The sequence below is a fragment of the Equus quagga genome, chromosome 16 (genome assembly GCF_021613505.1).
Source record: "Equus quagga isolate Etosha38 chromosome 16, UCLA_HA_Equagga_1.0, whole genome shotgun sequence".
Taxonomy (NCBI): domain Eukaryota; kingdom Metazoa; phylum Chordata; class Mammalia; order Perissodactyla; family Equidae; genus Equus; species Equus quagga.
This window is the reverse complement of record NC_060282.1, coordinates 5,733,164-5,753,706: the sequence shown is the minus strand read 5'-3', so window position 1 is coordinate 5,753,706 and position 20,543 is coordinate 5,733,164. Positions and strand designations below refer to the sequence as shown.

The 20,543-nt window shown below is 42.4% G+C and overlaps 1 protein-coding gene across 1 annotated transcript in view; it reads right to left on the bottom strand.

Moving 5' to 3' along the window:
* The window catches only part of FAM135B (family with sequence similarity 135 member B), a 182,265-nt gene that overhangs the window by 131,953 nt on the left and 29,769 nt on the right, over nt 1–20,543 (bottom strand). The window contains exon 2 of the mRNA XM_046642563.1: nt 6,305–6,384. Coding sequence (XP_046498519.1) covers nt 6,305–6,384 — 80 coding nt within the window. The remainder of the gene's footprint in view (nt 1–6,304; nt 6,385–20,543) is intronic.

The following is a 20,543-nucleotide window of genomic DNA, read 5'->3' as shown; positions in this document are numbered from 1 at the left end:
GGGTGTCAGGAGGACCAACCTTGCAAGTAGAGGATTGGAACTTCCAGTCCCGCGCCTGAATCTCCAGGGGTGAGAAGGGCTGGAGATTGAGTCAATCTTCCACGGCCAACGATTTAACCAATCATGCTTATGTAATAAAGCCTCCATGAAAAAACAAAAGGACAGGGTTCTGAGAGCTTCTGGGTTGGTGAAGACAAACACGTGGAGTTTTTGGGAGAGCGGCACACCTGGAGAGGGCACGGAAGCTCCGCACCCTTCCCCACACATTGCCCTACGCATCTCTTCCACCTGGCTGTTCCTAAGTTAAGCAAAATGTTTCTCTGAGTTCTGTGAGCTGCTCTAGCAATTTACTAGAACCCCAGGAAGGGATCATGGGAAGCTTCCATCTATAGCCCATAGGTCAGAAGCGCTGGACTGGTGATTGGTGTCTGAAGTTGGGCGGGGGACGGGCTTGTAGGACTGAGCCTGAACGTGAGGAATACGATGCTACCTCTGAGTAGATAGTGTCAGAGTTGAGCTGAACTGTAGGACACCCAGCTGGTTGGAGAACTGCTTGGTGGTGTGGGAAAAAACACACACAGCAACTGGCGACAGAATTGTAACCTAGTACTTTGGCTTGTAGGAGGCATCAGAAAAGTTTGTTGAACTGAGACAAATGTTGACATAGATCAAAATGGCCTACAACTGACCAACAAGGGTAAGTATAGCGTATATTTTAGGAATAAGAGAAATCATTTGAAATCAATTATATACACACATATGTAGATTTATATGTATATTCACTTATATTTGTAGACACTGATACATACAAACAGATAAATAGACCATTTGAAATCAATTATATATACATATACGCATATATGCAATTATATAGATATGTATGTCCATATGTACATATATGTATGTATATAGGTGTATGTATATATATGCATGATATATACATGATACACATATATATGTCATATCTTATGATTACTAAGAATAGTGAAAGTAACATTCAACTTGGGTACTGAGACACAAAATGAACTTTCTGAGAGTCCCCATCAACTTTTATTAAGGCAAAGTGTGGCCCCAGTTTCTGTTCTGTTCTATCGGCTGCATGACTCCCTGGGGGCAAGCCAATTCCTGTTGATGGGCCTCATTTTAGCAACTGTCAGATGAGAGAGTGCAGCCTGGCTCCGCCTTGGATGTTCAGACCTTTATCTCTACAAGGTGTGCAGGGCTACAGCAACAATATGAAAAGCCTCTCACAGTCTGTGTCATGCCCTAAGGCCAAGGTGCTCACACAACACTGCAGACACCAGGTGTCAGCACATCCTGCTAGTCACAGGCTGGGTCCTGACCCCGCGGTCCCAGCCACTCCTGCATCCCACTCTCTAGCCTCCATCTTTCCGTCTCGCCTTCAGACTTAACGTCCAGCCACATCCTTCCTAGTCAACCACGCCTTCCCTTCACCCCTGCTGTGGGTTCCCTTTGTCTCAGTTACATCAAATCACCCCGTTTAAACATCCCCTCTGGATCACCTTCATCTTGAGAACACCTCTGTTGGCTCCATCGACAAACTTTCCTTGAATCCATGGTAAGATTTTTTTTATTAACTGATAATAATAACAGCTACATTTTATTTTCCCAGGTATGCATGAAACACTGTGCTAAAGGCTTCACCATCATGCTCCCAAAAACCCCAGCAACTGTAGGCAGAAGAGATTATTAGCCCCATTACAGTAAAAGGAAATCGAAGGCTCAGGGGTTGAAGGGTTTGCCCTGGCACGTGTGGCTCTAAAGTGGACGAGTAGGGTTTTAAAGTGACTATCTGAGTCTACGTCCTTCTGCTGGAGGACCTGCCCCCTTAATAACCAGATTCCTCAATCTAAACATTTTTCCACTTTCAGTGACGTTAAAGGAAAACAATGGGAAGATACCACAAGGACTTTTTCCTTTTGTGTTTTAGAACAGCCTAGGGATGCCCTGGCCTCAGGGCATCATTAGAGGATTACTTATAATTTATACTCTTCTCTTTTTGGTAATGACCAAGACTCTGTGGCCTTTAGATTCATACTGAGCACGAGGGCCTAACCTCCCCCACTGTACCCACATCTGCATAGAAGCAGCTTCCTTGTGTCCTGCACCCAGTTCCATGAGCAGATCTGACGCTCTGTTCCACTTGTAGTCACCTGTTCAGGTGCCTGTCCATTCTGTAATGCTAGGATCTTTCTAGAATGCCCAGGGGAAGGATTGCTCCTAACTGAGGTGTGCTCAAAGCCTGTCACAGTCTGTCCTAGGAGATAAGCAGTTAACTCAGATAAGACAAACCATCAGTTTTCTGGAGAAACTTTCCCCAAATCACCTTTTTAAAAAGTATTAAAAAAAGAAAACACAATGGTATGCAGGTTACGCCTCCATTTCACGTGGAGGATTATTATTTTTTCTTATTCACAGAATCTAATCATGAACATCTAGCTTGGAAAAGCCAATAAGAAATTGTTTCGCATCTAGAGAAGCAGTATCTAAATCATCTATATAATTGAAACATGTTTCCATATAATGTGGCTACCAGAGAACGGATTTATTTAAAAAGAGAAGAAAAATGTATAATTCCGTCCCTTAATTTATGAGACAACATCTCGTGTTTGAACAGCGTTGGTTTTACGTCATCTAGGTGCTTTGATTTCACCTGGCTGTGCCTTTGAAACCAAATCGATCTGCTCTCTATGGCACAACATGGTCTCCAAACCTGGCCCGCAGCTGTTTCTCTTCTGATCTTGGCCCGTTCCTGCCATCTGCCACACCAGATTGCTCATTATCCCATAAATGCCCCTGCTCTGTTTGGGTCCCAGTGATATTGGTCAGTGTGATACCTCTGCCAAGGTTATCCTTCCCTACCTTTATGGGTCCATCCAGAAGTCGGTCCTTCCCAACTCCTCTCGTCCTTCCAGATCTCTTTTCAGAAGCCCTTCCTCAACAAAGCCATAGGGCTGCTGGCATGGGCAGTGCTGGATGGTCCCACTGCTCCATCTGATGGTCATCTCATTTTCCACCTCTACTGTATTCATGTGACACTTCTGTCTCCCTCAGAAGACTGGAAGCTCCTCCAGGGCATTAAGGCAGCCTCTCCTCCTCAAGGAGGTGTCCCCTGGGACCAGCGTGGAGCAGAATGCTGCTAAGTAAACAACTCTATGCATAAAAAGCACTGCTTATTCTAGCTAACGGTCATTGAGAGCTTACTATGTGTCAGTAGCATTCTAGGCATTCCCTTGCATAATCCATTCAGTCTCTACCACAAATCTATGAGGTAGGTACTCTTACCATCTGCATTTTACAGGTGAGGAAATGGAAAAACAACCTGGTTAAACAACTTCTCTAAATCCATGCAACTGATAAGTGTCAGAAGTAGGGTTTGAACCTAGAAAGTCCAGAGACTGCGGCCTTCCCACTACTGAATTCTGCATCTCTAGACACAGCAAGCCTTTTCTATTTCTGTTTCAGAGATAAATGGAACAAAAAATCCAAGTGAAATAATTTGTCCTAACAAGACCACTCAACTAACGAGTGTCGAAGATATTATTAGATCCCAAATGTTTTGACTCCTTCTTTTTCAAGGTATCATATTTCATTGCCTAAACATATATTTTTTTTCCTTTTTTTTTTTTTACTCAGAAATACATGCAGGTAATTGAAACTACTCTGGGTGATTGTATGCAAATATGACTGCAAAAAGTTCCTCTCGTTGCTGTACACACAGAGGGTGCCCCATGAAGGAGTCTAGGATATTTTCCCTCCCATTGAAGCTGGGTTGGCCTTGCCACTGGCCTTGATGAATGGAATATGGGAGAAGTGACCCTGTGCCAGTTCCTGAGCTGGCCCTTAAGAAGCCTGGAAACTTTTACTCTTTCTCTCTGTGAGCTGGGCTACCATGTAAGAAGTCGGACTACCCAACTGGAGACAGAAGCTCAGCAGTCCCCTTTGCTGGTCCAGCCACCCTAGCTGAGGGATCAGACATATGAGTGAAGACATCTCTGATACAATGATCTTGGATACTCCATCCTCCACTGAGATCTAGCTGAAAGCAGCAGGCGAATGACCCAACCAAGCCCAGACTACTCAAAATATCACAAATAAATTGTATAAGCCACGAAGTTTTGGAACACTTTGTAATGCAACAATATCTGACTGAAAGTAACATAATTGGAAAATTCACCTCGAGGAAGAAATCACAAATGCTATGTATTCCTCACCCTTGGAGCCATCTTCTTGTAATTATTACTGGCCTCTGTGTTAGCATTCTGTTCCAAATATCATGCTCGAGTAAAAATCAAGGGCACAACACTTGCACCACAATTATCCCTGTGTCAAACTAGACCAAAGAAGAAAATAGCTTTCTTCCCCCAAAATTGCATTTCATTTTTCTTTTTCTTGTCTTGTACAGCATCACTACAAGTCCTTCTCTTCCCAAGGTGATTGCTGGGCTCTGCCAGCTATTGGATGCCCGGCAGTCCTCTGTCCTCACAGCAGAGGCCTGTGCTCCCAGAGAAGGCTCAGCCAGAGACAGGAACTGAGCTCACGCTCTATAGTCACAGGGGAGAAGCTGAGTCCTTGTCAGGAACCTGGGGATGGCTTTCTTTAGGTCAGCTGGGCATTAGTCCCACCTGATTTCCAAGTCCCACCGCAGGCTTTTGACTTGTCCCTGAGAACAAGACCCACTGGCTTCACACCCCTGGTCATCTGACCACTCAGTCGTCAGACTGATTGGGTACTTGCTTTGTGCCAGTCCCTGTCCTGGCACATTTACATTTCTGATCTCTATAAAATATAAAACGTCCTTTTCATTTATAATCTCTCAGACAAGAAATCTACAGAAAATGGATTTTTACACTCGGTTTTCAGGGGAGGAAATGAAGCTCAAGCTGCCAATGCCTCGGATCACGCAGCTAGTTCTTGCAATGTCAGGGTTCAAATTCTCTACTCATTTGGTCACCTCTATGAACCTTCTCCTGGAAGAAGTTGGGGCGGGGAGGGGGGGCGACACAGGCAGAAGCAAAGGGAAACTGGATCTACACAGGGCGTAGGAGAACAGGTGATCACAAGTCTCAGACGCCTCATTGCTTCCCCAGAGAGAGGAGGAGAGTGGAAGAGAAGAAACACTTTGGAAATGTGGTGACTGAACTATTATTTAACACTTAACTCTGCCCAGAGTCAGAGGAGAAGCAGGTGGTCAGCAGTATCTTTCTCTTTTTCGATCACAGGCTCAAGTCAACCTGTGGCCATAAACCATCAGCCTCCCCTTGATGTCCCCTGAGTGGTCTGAGCAGCCTCCTCCGCCCCACACCTCCCACACCTCCTCCACATGGAGCTAAGCAGACCATCGCATCTACACTCCCAATTTGTGGGTATTCAACTGCATGCAGTTTTACTCACTATAATATTATTGCCAATAACAAAGTGGTCTAATTACCAAGGTAATTCTAAATGAATTTTATCAAAGGTGGCTGTGACCAGAACTCTCAACTCTACTGGATTTTACTCCTCTTATATTCTTGGGTACCTTTCTTTGTATAGTTAAAGTTAAGCAGGTTTTCCATAGTTCTGTCTTTTTATCTCCTTATTTTCTCTCCCCTCCATCACTAAGTGCTTCTCCTTTTTCTTAGGGTCTAGCTGATCTATACACTCTCCCAAATTTACTAATATAAATATTACTACTAGAATATAATCTCCATGCCTACTCTTATTTCTTATGTAATAAATTTTACATTTCTGACTCAGTACTTTGTTACACTGAGTACCTGCTGGGACCCTGGATACCCACTAATACTCCAGCCTCCTCAGATTACAGCCTGAATTGTCCTTGGTAATCCTTCTCCCCAAGCTGGGAGTGTTGCTTGTGACTCCTTGTCATGCATGGAAAGTGCTACCACAACTGCCTACTTATTCAGACCCCTATATCTAGCTGATTTGGGGATTCTCTTTGACAGCAGGCTTGCTTTTACCTACTTGCTGGACACCATTTCCCATCCTCTGCCTCCCTGACTTGACTTTAGCCAATCTCCCACAGCCAGGTTTGTCCCCAAGTGCCAGCTGCTCCTGGGAAAGTATGTTTTCCTTCAGCCAGTTTCCCCTTGCAACAATGTACACACACGGCCACTCCAACAGTGGGTCTCCATTTCCAACATTCACTCCTCCTCCAACGTTCAACTATGATTCACTGAGTGCCTCTATGTACCTTGCACTCTGCTGTGCCCTGGCATGCAGTGATAAATGAAGGTTTACCAGTGGGGAAGAAGCCCCCCACTGCCATCCTCCTGCTCACCTGTCTGCCCAACGATGGAAGCGCTCAATCTGTGGGGAATCCTTGAGGACACCTTCAAGGTCACTCGGATCTGGTAATACCTAAGAAAAGAGCAGAGGACAGGCTGCTGAAGATCAGACTTCTTATTGTTTGCTTTTTCTAAAAATACCTAGACTTAATCCTAAAGGTCATAGGGAACCATGAAAGTTTCTAGGCATGAATGATCATCTGGTATCAAAGAGAGATTCATTCTGTCAGCACAGTAGGGGAGGGATGGGATGGGGCCAAGCTGGAGACAAAAAGTTGAGTTTACTTGAGATCATACTAGACACATACAAGGTTGGTGGTGATGGGAATGGGAAAAAGGAATAGATAGGTCACATGACACAGGTACATTAAGAAGTGTGATTTTTCTTTCATCAGAAAAGTTCATTTTATAGGAGCTTTAATGCATGGTAGAAAATCTGTACATGAATTGAGTTGCTATTACGTTGTGACACAGACAAATACTTCCTTTAGAAAGACAGCAGCTGAGTTGCTAAACCCATAAGTATTGCCAAACGCTTTTCTCAGATTATTTCTGTGCCTTTATTTGGAATATGTCATCCCCATTTCCAAATTCCATCATTTCAGAACATCATGCAGGTTCCCAAGCTGTCATTAAACCCTCTGATCTGTCCTCTTTTGCTACAGGTGCAGAAGCATCTTTTGAAGTTTTGTGCCTTGCAATTAATGACCCTTTTGTTTGCAAGCACTTGGGAACATTTCTGGCCTCATAATTGTTCTCCCTTTCCACTCATTTCAAACTCATTGTGAAATGGAATGTGAATAAAACAGTGAAACAGAAGTAAAATAGACCATGAACATATCAGTCTCCCATGGCTCACTGAGCTCACGGCTGAGGAATATTCTGCTATTGACTCTGTTGCACTCTGAATATACTCATAGAGTGTTTCTGTTGACAGCCTCATGTTCGTGTATATGTTGAACTGAGGAGAGCACTGGGACTGCATTCATGTTGCTTGAGTGACATCATTTGAGAGCTGTGTGTCTTTGAGTACATCACACAACTTCTCTGAACTTGTTTTTGTATCTGTAAAATGAAGATTTAAAAAAAAAAATAGTAACTGTCATGACTTCTACATCCAGGAAAGATGGAGTAGACATACTTTTCCCTATTCTTCCCACTAAGTACAACTAAAAACTTGAAACAATATATATAAAACAAACAAGAAAATTCTTAAAAGTTGAGAACAAAGCCAACAGTCTAGGGACCTCAAGGTCCAAGGAAAGACATGATAGTGAGTTCTCAGCATTTTCTTTTTGCCTCATATATCCCAGACAGAAGCCAACCATCCAGAAATGCTAATGGCTGCAGACAAAAACAAACCCTAACAAAAACACCTGCTTTCTCTAGACAAACATCAGGCAAAGGGCAGCCTAGCATGATCAAAAAAATTTAGACAATAGCAGTTCTACTCCACCAAGCAATACAGAATACAGAAAAACTGTGGCCTCTCCTCTACCCACACCAGCAAAGGCCAAGTGAAACCCCAGATGTCCACATTGCCAAGCTATAATGAGCCTCCTTCTCCCACCTGGCAAGAAAAGGCCTTGAGTAGGAAGCCAGATTTTCACTACTAAGGGATGGTGATGAGAACCCCGCTGCCCTGGTTTAAGTGGAGACCATGAGGGGAGCCTGGATCTCTACTTCCCCAAGCAGTAACAAGGGCACAAATATACCCAAGTGATTTTCAACAAAGTTTCAAAAGCAATTCAGTGGAGGAAAGACAGCCTTTCCAATAATGGTCCTGAAGCAACTGGACATCCATGAGCAAAAACAAAACAAAACAGAAAACTCAAATTAAATCTCATACCTTATATAAAAATTAACTCAAAGTGGATCATAGACTCAAAGGCAAAATGTAAAACTGCAAAAATTTTTAGGAAAAAATAGAAGAAAGCTTTGAAATCTAGAGCTAAGCAAAGAGTCTTAGACTTGACACCAAAAGCATTATCCTTTTAAAAAAATGATAAATTTGACTTTAGCAAAATTAAAAGCTTTTGTTCTTTCGCTCTGCAAAATGCACTATTTAGAGGATTAAAAGACAATCTACTGGGTGAGAGAACACATTTGCAAATCACATACGGCTGATCCTCATTATTTATGGATTCTGTGTCTGTGAATTTTCCCAGTTGGTAAAATTTATTTGTAACCACCTACAATACTCATAATGCCTTCAGGGTCATTCACAGACATGCACACAGTGGTGAAAAGTTTGAATCACCTCATGCACGTGTTTCCACTTGAGGTTGAACAAGACAGCACTCTACCTTCTTTTTTCAGCTCTCAGACCATAAACAAGGGTCTTTTTGCGGTCTGTCTAGTGCAATATATTTTGTGCTTTTTGTTGGTGATTCTGCTATTTAAAATGGCCCCAGTGTATAGCTAAAACGCTGGCTTGTGTTCCTAAATGCAAGAAGGCTGTGATGTGCCCTACAGAGAAAATCATGTGTTAGATAACTTTGTTCAGATATGAGTTACACTGCTATTGGTCATGAGCTCAATGTTAATGAATAGAATATATATACACACACACACACACACACACATATATATATACATATATATACATATATATGTATATATATAATGCAGTGCCTTTAAACAGAAATGCACCTAAAACAAGGTTATGTATTGATCAGTCAATGAATATGTTGTGACTGGAGGCTCCCAGGAAGCTAACCGTGTATTTTCCGTAGGAGCAATAGCTCGTTATACGAACACAGTTTTCTACCATCGTGAAATCCACAAAAGAAGCACAATAATAAATAACCACGAACACCATCATCTGTGTGACAGAGACTGAGGCAGAGTGGAGGCTTCCTGCCCTTTCTGTAGGACGCAGCTGCCACTTAGCAGTAGTTAGTTACCACTGTGCAGAGATGTTGGCTGTGTAATGCTAGATCTCTCGGGTTTTCAGGGAAAGACAGAAATTTGGATTTTTTTTTTTTTGAGGAAGATTAGCCCTTGAGCTAACATCCACACCCATCTTCTTCTAGTTTATATGCAGGAGGCTTGCCACAGCATGGCTTGATAAGTTGTACAGGATCAGAAGTGGCAAACCCTGGGCCACCAAAGCTGAGCTTGCTAACTTAACCACTGTGCCACTGAGACAGCCCCAGAAATTTGGATTTTTAATAAAAGATCTTTAAAATGTCAAATGTCAGTTCATAAGTCAGTGACAATGACAATAGCAACAGCAAAAACAATTAGCAGCGGCGAACAATAAAGCTCTGTGTTGACAGAATGAAACACATTTGCAAGCTGAATCCCCACAGGGCCAATAATTGGCAAACTCTGATTTACACAAATACAAGATGTCACTTTTAGTGTTTCTTTAATAAATGACCTATGCATTTCAATAATTTCATCATCAAAGGAAGAAGCACAGATCCCACCACCACCACCAGCAGCTGTAATATTCTAAGGGCTTCTTCTCTGAACATGAAATGGGTCAATCATTGCCCGAGGCTATGCATCGCTCTTCTATCATACTGTGCTTGGAGCTGTGACAGTTATGCTTAAGATTTATTAAACATCACTGTGCCAGGACCGGTATAAGGAACTTCCATGTACGCGATCCTGTTTGATCCTCCATAAATCCTGTGTGAGAGAAAGCACGGTCTCAAGTGTTAACCAAAGAAGATATCGGGCCATTGGAGACGGAGATAGCTAACTACTTGTCTAAAGTAGTTAAGCTAGCAAAGGGCAACCAGGATTCTAACTCCAGAAATGAATTTCTTCCCTTTTTCTTTTGTTTGCCTGCTACACCTCACAAGAGTCGCATTTGTTCCATAAATTAAAACCCTTTACAACCAATTCCAAGGACTCTCTGAATTCTTATTCCTTAGAAGCACTTGGTGCTACTGAATCTTACTTCAAGGAATTAATCACCTTGAACTTCAGGTGCTTTACAGGCACATGTTGAAAGAAATAAGTTCCAATTAGGCTGACTCAATTGGGCTCTGTCCTGATTAAACAGAATACTTAAACCACTCTCGTAATTCTCTTTTGTCTGATACGAAGTTTCTGCCTGGCCATAAGTCCATAAACCATACGTCATACACAATATACGTCATATCATTTGATCCCTTCAGGAAATCTTTGATGCACTTATCATGATGTCTATGTTAAAGGTGAGAAAACTAGCCTCTAGAGATGATGGGAGTTGTCCAAGTTCACATAGTCAGTAAGAAATCTTGGCAAATCTCCAAGAATGACCTTATTATTTCACATGTGACTATCCTTTAATCATCTTAGAGCCACCTTCTTCCAGCTGGGGTCATTCAAGGAAGACACTATGAAGAAGGGATCATTTGACTCAAATCCTTAGAGAATGAGCAAGTGATAGGAGAGGATGGCAGAATGAGTTCCAGTCAGAAGGAAGAGAGAAGCTAAGACCAGGAGTAATCGAGACTTCAGAGTTGTCTAGATTTGCACAGGACTCCTTTTGGGAAATAACAATAAAAATAGTCATCCTCTATTGACTTCCATCTGTAAGAGTGGCACTGAACTATGCCCTTTATACAATGTGGTGGGCAGAATAACACCCCTTCCAAACGACATTTCTTCCTCATCTTCAGAACTTGTGAAAAAGAATTAAGGATGCTAATCAGCTGGCCTTGAAATCAAGAGATTATTCTGGATCACCTGGGTATGCCCAAAGTAATCAAAAAGGTCCTTCTAAGTGAAAGAAGGAGACAGCAGAAGGAGAGTGACAGAGTAATGAAGGGTAAGAAAGACTCTACCAGCCATTGCTGGCTTTGAAGAGGAATGGAGTCACCAGCCAAGGAATGTGGGTGGCCTACAGAAACTGGTAAGCACAAGGAAATGGCTTCCTCCCCAGAGCCTCCACAAAGATATGTAATCCTGCCAACATCGTGATTTTAGCCCAGTGAGACCCATTTGAGACTTCTGACCTCCAGAATTGTTAAGATAATAAAATTATGTTGTTTTAAGCAACTAAGTTTGTGGCAATTTATTACAGCGGTAAAAGTAAATTAATGCACAGAGGCTTTCAAATTTCCTCCTCATGACAAAACTAATAGACAGGAATAATCATCCCCAAGTTAACAAAACGCAAACTGTGAATCAGAGAGTTTAGATAATTTTCACATAGTCACACAGCTCGTTAATGGAAAGTTTAGGGATTAAAATTCAGGGCCATTTGACTAAAACCAAGCTCTTATTTGGGGAGTCAAAGCCTGGTGAATTAAACTTCATAAGCTCATCTCAACTTCCCCATGACTCTTTTATCACCAGAAGCCCAGTCACATTCACTCTGATCCACTTTGATCACTAATGTATTTCCCTCTGTTTTCTCAAAAGCACCTTGAGAATAAGAGCGCTACCTTTTACTTCTTTTGTATTCCTCAGAGCTTTTACTGCTATACTAAGGGGAGAAAAGCATCTAATTTGTTCTCAGTTGATTATAGAAATATCCATTACCACCAGCTGCTGGAGGAGACAAGCCGTGTCCTGCCCATCTCTGTATGTGCAGTAATTAATGTGGTGCTGGCACACAGTTGGCATTTAACCTATGCCAGATGAATGAATGAATGAATGAATGAAAATTCCAGTAACAGAGATTCCTTCAATAAACCGCAGGGTTCTATGATCTAACCCCAACATTCACAACTCTGTGAGTGACTCAGAATCCACATGCAATTTTTATAAAACTAATAAAATTTTAAATAATATTCTATAATGGAAACACAGAGATCTATGACATTTTATCACAATCACTTTCATCTCAGGTAGATTATGAAACAAGTGCTCTGACCCAGGGATGTTTGACATGATCTAAAGCACAAATCATTGTGTTTGTGAAAAGGTTAAAACTGAGACCGAGTCAGAAAGTCTACACCCCAAAGCAAGTAGGCAAACTCAAGCTAGTAACTTTCTTTCTCTGAGCCTCTCTTTCCTCCTGGGTGGTGACAGCTGTACTAGTCTCATAGAATTGTTATAAGTCATGAACACGTCAGTGCATATAAAGCCCTTAGTGTGATGATCCATCATCATATTTCATTAAAGAAAAAACATTGGTACTATTACCTAAGAAGTGTATGAAACAGACATCCTTCCCCATCCATGATCCCAATCTATCCTCCAACCTCACAGCTGGGGTGTGGTCTGGGTAGGAAAATGTTCAGAGATGCCTGTGGCACATAGTACTTAATAATACAAAATGGCAGACACAACATGTAAGGCTCTGCTGTTACATGGTTATGCCCACTGGCTGGGAAAAAATTCTCTTTCTTTGAGTCTTCTGAGGCAATATAACATAATGGTTAAGAATGTGAACTCTGAAACTCTGCCTATTACTGGCTGTGTGACCCAGCTGAAAATGGAAGACCAGTTGATCCTAGAGTGAAACTCTCTGGACTAGCAGACAAGCAGGGGAAGTCCTCTCAGTAAGAGAGGCTTGGTGTTCCAAAAAAATCAGAAAAAAAAGACCCAGAAAATAACTTGTACATTTTTACTATACACTCATAGACTGATTCATCTGTTCTGACAGTATCCACCCACCATGACAGGACTACAAACCATTCTGTTGGATTTTATTGGCCTCAAAAGCAAATAATGAGATACTTTTTCAAGAAAAGATCACTCTAATAATTCAGTAAAACTTGTCTTGGTATTTTGACGTGGTCAAAACACAATACTTATAATAATTCAGCCATATTTCACCAATGTTTACTGTGATGATGATCTTCATTCCTTTATCCCCATCTCTTTGCTAATCTGGAAGGGTCTGTGTGGCTCACACTGTGAACTGTCTGCTCAATATCCACGATCCCCTCCTTCCTTACAAAGAAAAAACAGATTTTGTCAGGGAAAGTAATGTGCCTACCTGAAAATACTCATCCCTCCTGATTCCCTTGCAGCTAGGAGAGATCTTACGATCAGCTCCTTGCTAATGACAGAAAAGCATACATTGCCAGATGGGGAAAACAGGAAAGCTTTTGAAGGAGAACCCTCCACTTCATGACCCTTGGGCTCTGTGTCCTTTCTCCGACTTCATCTTCTGACTTGATATGGATGCAATATAATAGTGTGAATTAAAGCAACCATCTTTCAGCCATGAGGACGACATCTAGTGATATTTAAGCCACAGTTAATCACATGTCTGATCATTTGAATTCAAACACAATCCTCACTGATGGAATCTGATCCAAGACCCTCATGGGGCCATATTTTCCATAGAGGAAAACTCAAAAGAAGTGACATAGGCAGCCTGACTTCTCTTCTGCGTTTTCTTTTAGCAGCGGAAAGCTTAGCTTTTCTTTGCATTAGAACCGTTAAAATTAGAACCATTAAAATCTAAGAATCCAGGTTGGACTTTTAGGTGGAAATAAAGCAGGTATTTTTTGTCCACCACACTTTAAAGCTACTTCATGGAGGAAAGGGTTCTCTTCCTTCCACTGAATCTAACTCATCAGCACTCTCCAACAGGGTTTGGGGCCAAAGATCCAGGTGACAGGAAAGTGCTTTTAGCTTAACTCTCTGTGTATATTATTCCTCTGAAAACTTCAGAGAAGTGAGTGGTCAAAAGCAGAAACTGGAAATCCCTGTTTTCCACTGTGAACTAGTCACACCCTCTGCCATTATCACTATCCTTCATGTCTGGCACTTTGTGGCATTTACACCAACAGCAGTCATCTGTAATTTGCATGAAAAGTCTATGAATTGTACACTACCATTTCCACTTACAGGTAAAAAAAAAATAAGAATTTTCGAAATTCCCTCAGTCTTGGGTAGTTTCCCCATACAAATATTTAGATCTGTACTAGCCAGACCTCGGGATATCCTTCTGCCTCTATCTAGAGCTCTCTCTCTCTCATAATGGCAGAACTGAGTTGAGAGCACTTAATAAGTATTTGTTCAATCAATTTCTTTTTAAATCGAATGTCTCTGGAAACCCATAAACAGAGTTACTGCATTTTTGAGTGGCGTTCTTCCTACCATGCAGATGTGTGTCAACAGTGCACAAATTCATGTTCTTTGACTTCAAGTTAGTAGCTTGAAATTGGCCATGATGGGAGTATTGACACCACAGAAATCAACAAATGTTACACATCTCATTTTTAAGGCCAGTTTTTAAACATTTAATAGCACATCACTGCTTCCCTCTCCTCTCATTACCATCCCCACTCCATTCTTTTAACCAAAGAAAATCTGAAACCCAAACAAAGTAAATAAATAGGCAAGTTGGAACAATGCTAAGAAAGTCACAGTTGGTTGGGTGGGACTCAAACTATTGAAGCTTCAGGGAAAACATGTTTTATTGCTCAGAGACACTTCACTGAATAAAGCTATGCTAATTAAGCTCCTGAGATAATTCTACGAGCTGAAGGGAAGAATGTCCTTTGCAAAATGTGAGCCCTTTGAATACAGACTTGGTAGTGTGAACAAAATGGCTATAACTCTTCCCTCATTTTCCCATCTTCTCATTCACACTAAAAGACAAAACACAACTACAACAGCAATAACAACATCGATGCTTTTTGTGGCAACGTAAGACTATTTAAACTCTCTGAACTTCTGCTTTTTCCTGTGTAAATGGGATATCAGTTATCCTCTGGAGTTGTTACAGATAGAAATCAAATCCATGTGTAGAGCAACACTGGGCTCCAATAAATGATGAGCATTATCCTTGCAATTCTTATTTTTACTTGTCAACCCCAGTATGTTCATAAACAAATGTCTTTATTTATAAAAGCAGGGACCTTAAGGAAGTCAGACCGGAAACACAAGTAGCCTAACTGGAGATGCTTTATATAAGAAAAGAGGTTGCCGAGCTGCTGGAACACTGATAAGTGCCTCCCATCTCTGCCCCTCCCTCCGCTGTTTTTATTCAGGCTGGCTGGTGGACCTGTTGTCCCTACCTAATGAATCAACCCAGGTGCTAGCTTGAGCAGGGCATACACTAAAATGAGTCAACCCAGATGGGGTTTCTAATTTGCATGAGTGGCCATGTGTCAATGTTCTTCTCAGAAAAGTTGCTGGTGCCAGTCTCTAGGTCACCCAGAAAAGCCCCACTTGCGGGCAAAATGAAGGCTCCTTCTCGAGAGTCAATAATGAACGGGATTTCATCACAAGATGCTTGACACACAGTGCACAGGAGACAGGTGTCAGTTTTCTTCCCTTTTGATTGGAGGTAGTGTGTGATTTTCTACACATTCGTGTTGCTTGATTAAATGAGGTTGGGTGGAAGCAGGCTTTTGAGCTCCTCGCACAGCTTGAGATGACATGGATAATTTAAAAGCTCAGACTGAAAATCTGCTGTGCAATATCACACTGTGACAGGGGTCTCTGCAGAGAGAATTCTTCTAATTGACAAGACCAGATCCAACAACCAGTTCCAAGTAGTCAGAGGGTGGGGACAGGGTTGGGAAGCAAACTCCACTCACAGGTCTCTCATGCAATGGGACAAAGGCATGGAAGGAAAACATGTGGTGGAACCCAAGTCCCTGGCTTTCACTTCAGACAGGCCAGCGGTTAAATACTGGATTTGCCACTTACTAGCGGTGCGTGACCCTGAGCAGCTCATTTACCTCTCTGAGCACTGGTTTTCTCACATCAAAAATCAATAGTTGTGAAGAATAAATGAGATACTGCACGTAGAGCGCCTGGCACAGGGCATGAGACATTGTAAGCACCAACTCCTTTTAAAAGGATCAATGTAATCCTTATTATAATTATGGCTTATTCAGGTGTTGCTAATGGGAGGTAGACACAGAAAAGGGGAAGAAGACCATGAAAGCCACCAAGCTGGTTTGCAGAATCCACACTAGATCACAGGACTGCTCATTTTGGTCCACTGTGCAATCCATTGTACCAATACTCCTGGACATAATTTAATTCTAGGGTATATGGCTAGTAAATGATAAGAAAAGACCTCTACGAGTAAATGGATAAATTACCTTGTTGTTTTCAGATACTCCATAAATATTAACAATAACAATCACAATGTCAGAGTAAGAAGAAAGAAGGCCAGCAGTTCTTATAAGTTAACCTCGAGTCAGGCACCAAAGTAAGTATTTTGCATGTGTTGTCACATTCTACCTCGACAATATTCACAAAAGATGGCCATTCTCTCCTCCCCTATTCCCATGAGGGACCTGAAGCTCAAAAAAAATCTTACTCATTGACTTATAGCTTATAAGAAAAGTGAGATGCAAGCTCATGGCTCTGAAACGACAAAGATATAAAAATATTCTTCACTGGAGTCAATTCACACATACTGGCCACCAAAAAATGTAACTGGTGTACAGTGATGACTCATAATAGCATGAGGAGCCCAAATATTAAAAATCCATGCCAGTGATGGCAATGGTAAAAGCCATTGCAAGCTGTGTGTCGACTTCATTCATCTTCTTGCTACTGGGTTGTAATCAACTGTAAATTGACCAATGCTGGGTACCAGGCTCAAAGACAGGGGCCAAGGACAGAGAGATGAATGATAAAACAGTCTCTGCCCTCAAGGAACTTACAGTGTAGCAGAGAAGAAAGTCATTTCACAAATAATAATTATAATCATAAGGAGGTTTTCAGAGTTTCCAAAAGGATGAGAAAAAGGGCAAGGTTAGGTCAGAGTGCGAAGATGTTGCCTTCAGCAGGAGGCAGGGATCCGATCAAGGCAGAAATAATTAAAACTGGTCCCTAAAAGACAGTAGAGGGTGCAGAAGAGACCTCATATGTCATGAAATAGGGGGGTGAGCCAAGAGTTCAAGGCCAGTGAAGACAGCAGAGTGGCTGGAGCGGAAAGCAATATCTTTGATATTACCCATTTTCGGCAGAAACTTATTATAATGCTGGCCTCAAGAGAACAAGGCTGGAACTGTGTTCGGTAGATCTCCATTCCCCAGAGAATCACAGTGTCCTTCTCCAGTATTAGAATGTAGGCTCTGACCCAGAGCATGATTGAGATCCCAGCAGACAGAGAAGATCTGTAATGGAATTTTGTGCAGGTTGCATACTGCTACGCATGAGTTCACCTGACTTATTCAGGGCTTGATCCATTTTACAAGTGTCAGTTAGTACTGATGAAGCTTACACGGAATCTTGGCTCACCCTTGAAGAGTGGGTAGGTCTTGGCCATGCTAGGAAGAAAGCACAACATTTAAGATGGAGGAACAACTCGGGAAAATGCAGAGGGAAGGTTCCTGAAGTGTTTGTGTGGGGAGCATGGAAGCCTGAGGTTGGCTGGAGTATAGGATGGGGAAGGAGGAACTACAAATAGATATTTCTTTCCCAAATATTTACTGTAATATTTGCTACCATATAAACAGATGGCCTAAGCTACCCTCCACCAGAGACTCTAAGTGTAGCAGTTAGGGGCACCAACGGTGAAAGTCGAACAAAGCTTGGTTTAAGTCCCAGATTCATCACCTCCCAGCTGTGTGACCTTAGGAACGTTACTTAACCTCTCTGAGCTACCATTTCCTTCTCTGTAGCATATGGATAAACAATTAGACCCAACTCATAGGGTTGAGCGAGGGTGACTAAAAAAATACTAGCACAGCACAGAGTAAGTCTTCAATAATCATTAGGTAGACTAATATAATTATTACCCTTATTATTCTAGTAAAGAAAGTCTTTAGGGAAGGCATTGTGCTACACTAGGGAGCTACTCTCTTTGGAATCAAACCTGGGCTTGAATGGTGTTCTGCCACCTACCAGGTGTGTAATGTTAGGAAATCATTTCACCTCTCTGAGCCTCGGTTTATTCATCTGTCAAAGAAGGATAACAACACCCATCTGGTAGGTCTGGTGTCAGCAGATAACATATGAAAGGTGTCTACACACTGTATGTACTCAGACAACACAAGATGCCTCAAATATCATCTCGGATGATGTCACCTTCTATCCTGCCTCCTTTCAGAAAAAACACCAGTAATCGAGTACAAGTCATAGTTCACACGTGGGCTACTAACCCTGCACAAAAAGCAGCGACATGGATGATGGGCGCATAGGCAAAGATAAGTAGATGATTGATAGATAGATAGATGATAGATAAACACACTTGCCAACTTCTCTCAGAGGAAGAATCCCTAACCAATTTCCATCCCCTTCCATCAGAATGTGTCTCTGGAGAAGAAACTGTCACCACTCTGGTTAATTTTCCTCCCTCTGTCCTGGCCCCATTATGTCTCTTAATTGCCTTTTGATATGAAGACTACCAGGAGCTGGGAGCCATTCTTGAAGATTTCAAGGGATTTCCTTGTCTGTGTAAAGATTTCCATTCCTTCATCAATCAAATCTTTATTTCTGCAAAACCATTCAGACAGAACAAAAACAAAGAAGTCCCTTAGCTCCATTTGACTAAGAGATGTGCTCTGTAATTGCGATGGGGGAGGGTGTCTTTATCCAAGAGATCATTCTATGAGGCAAACCGTCCTTGCAGAACTCCTCGCCGGGTGACGTGAGGAGCAGGGTAGAGAGCCAGGACTCTGGGGCCAGACGGACGTGGGGAAGCAATAGGTTCATCTCACAGGTCGGCTGTGAGGCTCCAAGGAGGCACTGGATGTGCAGAACGCAGCACCACACCCCCAAACCTGCTGCACTCTGGCCACAGTTGTTAATACAAACATTGTGATCGTGCCTGAGAAAGCCCTGGGCTCAGCGCAAGATGACCTGGGTCAGGAAGTTGAACAGATGGATGACACTATCTAAATGTTAAGTGCATTGGACGGAAGGAAGAAAGGGAAGAAGTTCCCAAATGTTTAAGAGAATTCAGAGGCAGCTCAATAAAGCAATGTTGGACTGAACCCAGGAATGCTAGCTTGAACCTGAGCGTGCCCCTTGCCCGGGTCCATGCATAGCCCGCTCTTTGATGTGCTTGTGTTTGCTCAATGTCTCCCTAAACAATCTTTCCAAGTTCTCTTGTTCTCTTTTCTCTCTCTTTCCCCCCTACCCCTCACAAACACACACATACACACACACACAGACGTTTCCCTGACTATGAAGCCAGGGCATCTGCTCCCATTTTTGCAGCCAGACACCAACTGCTCACTTTTACTATCAGTTGCCTTTTCTTCTGTTTCTCCCTTAACCTGTAATCAAGGTGCCATGAGATCAGAGCTCTGGCTGTGGGCTGTAGGTTTACATGGTTCAGGGCAATGGAGTCTCTGGTGCAGAGCAATCCACCACTTCCCTCATCTCCTGGCCCTTGAGTACTGGGCAAAGCAAACACCCAGCCGGCATCCGCAAGGGCAGAGCCCGGGCAACTGCAGGCCCCACCGAATCCGCAGGCCCACGGCACGTGCACGGAGAACGCTCACGGCAGCACAGCAATCTCAGCACTTTTCCTGCCTTTTCCAAACAAAATCAGTACAGCTTCTGTTTACCGAGCATGAACCCTTCCATGTGCCACTGCTCAATCCGGGGACACCTTATCTCTAGGCTTCAGTGAACCACCTAAATATGGTCATCTCCATTTTATTAGCGAAGGAAACCGGGTCACAGAGGTTAAGTGGCTTTCCCAAGGCATCCCCGCTAATAATTAGCCGAGCAGGGATTCAGAGCAGCTCTGTCCATCCTCCCAGCCCACGATCTCACATTACCTCCCCGCACCACTTTTCCTTAGCAGGACTTATATTCTGGAAGCTCCCAAGTTTCAGGCATCAATCATCTCCAGAGTAAGCTGTCAGACTCTCCCAATAAACCTGCCATTTTTATTCCTGTGTCCTTGGCGTGGGATGCATGGTAGGTGCTAGGAAATGTTTTCTGACTTAACAGAGTCCCCAAAACCTAAAGTGCTGAGTAATCACAAATGTATTACCTAAAAAAAGAAATACACTGTCCCTCTTTTTATCATTTTATCATCTGACTCAGGCATACAAGGTGCTAGTTGATGGTCTGTGGGGCATTTTAATCAATAATGTGCAAACCCCGAATAGTTTGTTTTATGACTTGTTTTCAAGAAATAAAATGGCTCTATTCTCCTCATGATGACAGAAAATAGTTTCATTCCTTTTTAAAAGCAGGTTTAAAGTAGGCATTATCCCAAATTACAGATGAGGGAAGAGGTTCAGAGAGGTTGACCGACTTTCCCAAAGTCATACAGCAAAGAAGCAGTGGAGCTGAGATTTGAAACCAAAGTTTATGAGACTCTTTGAATCACATAACTCTACTCTGCAGGAAGGTCTTCCAAAATTAAGCACGACACAATCAATCCTTAGTAACTTCCTA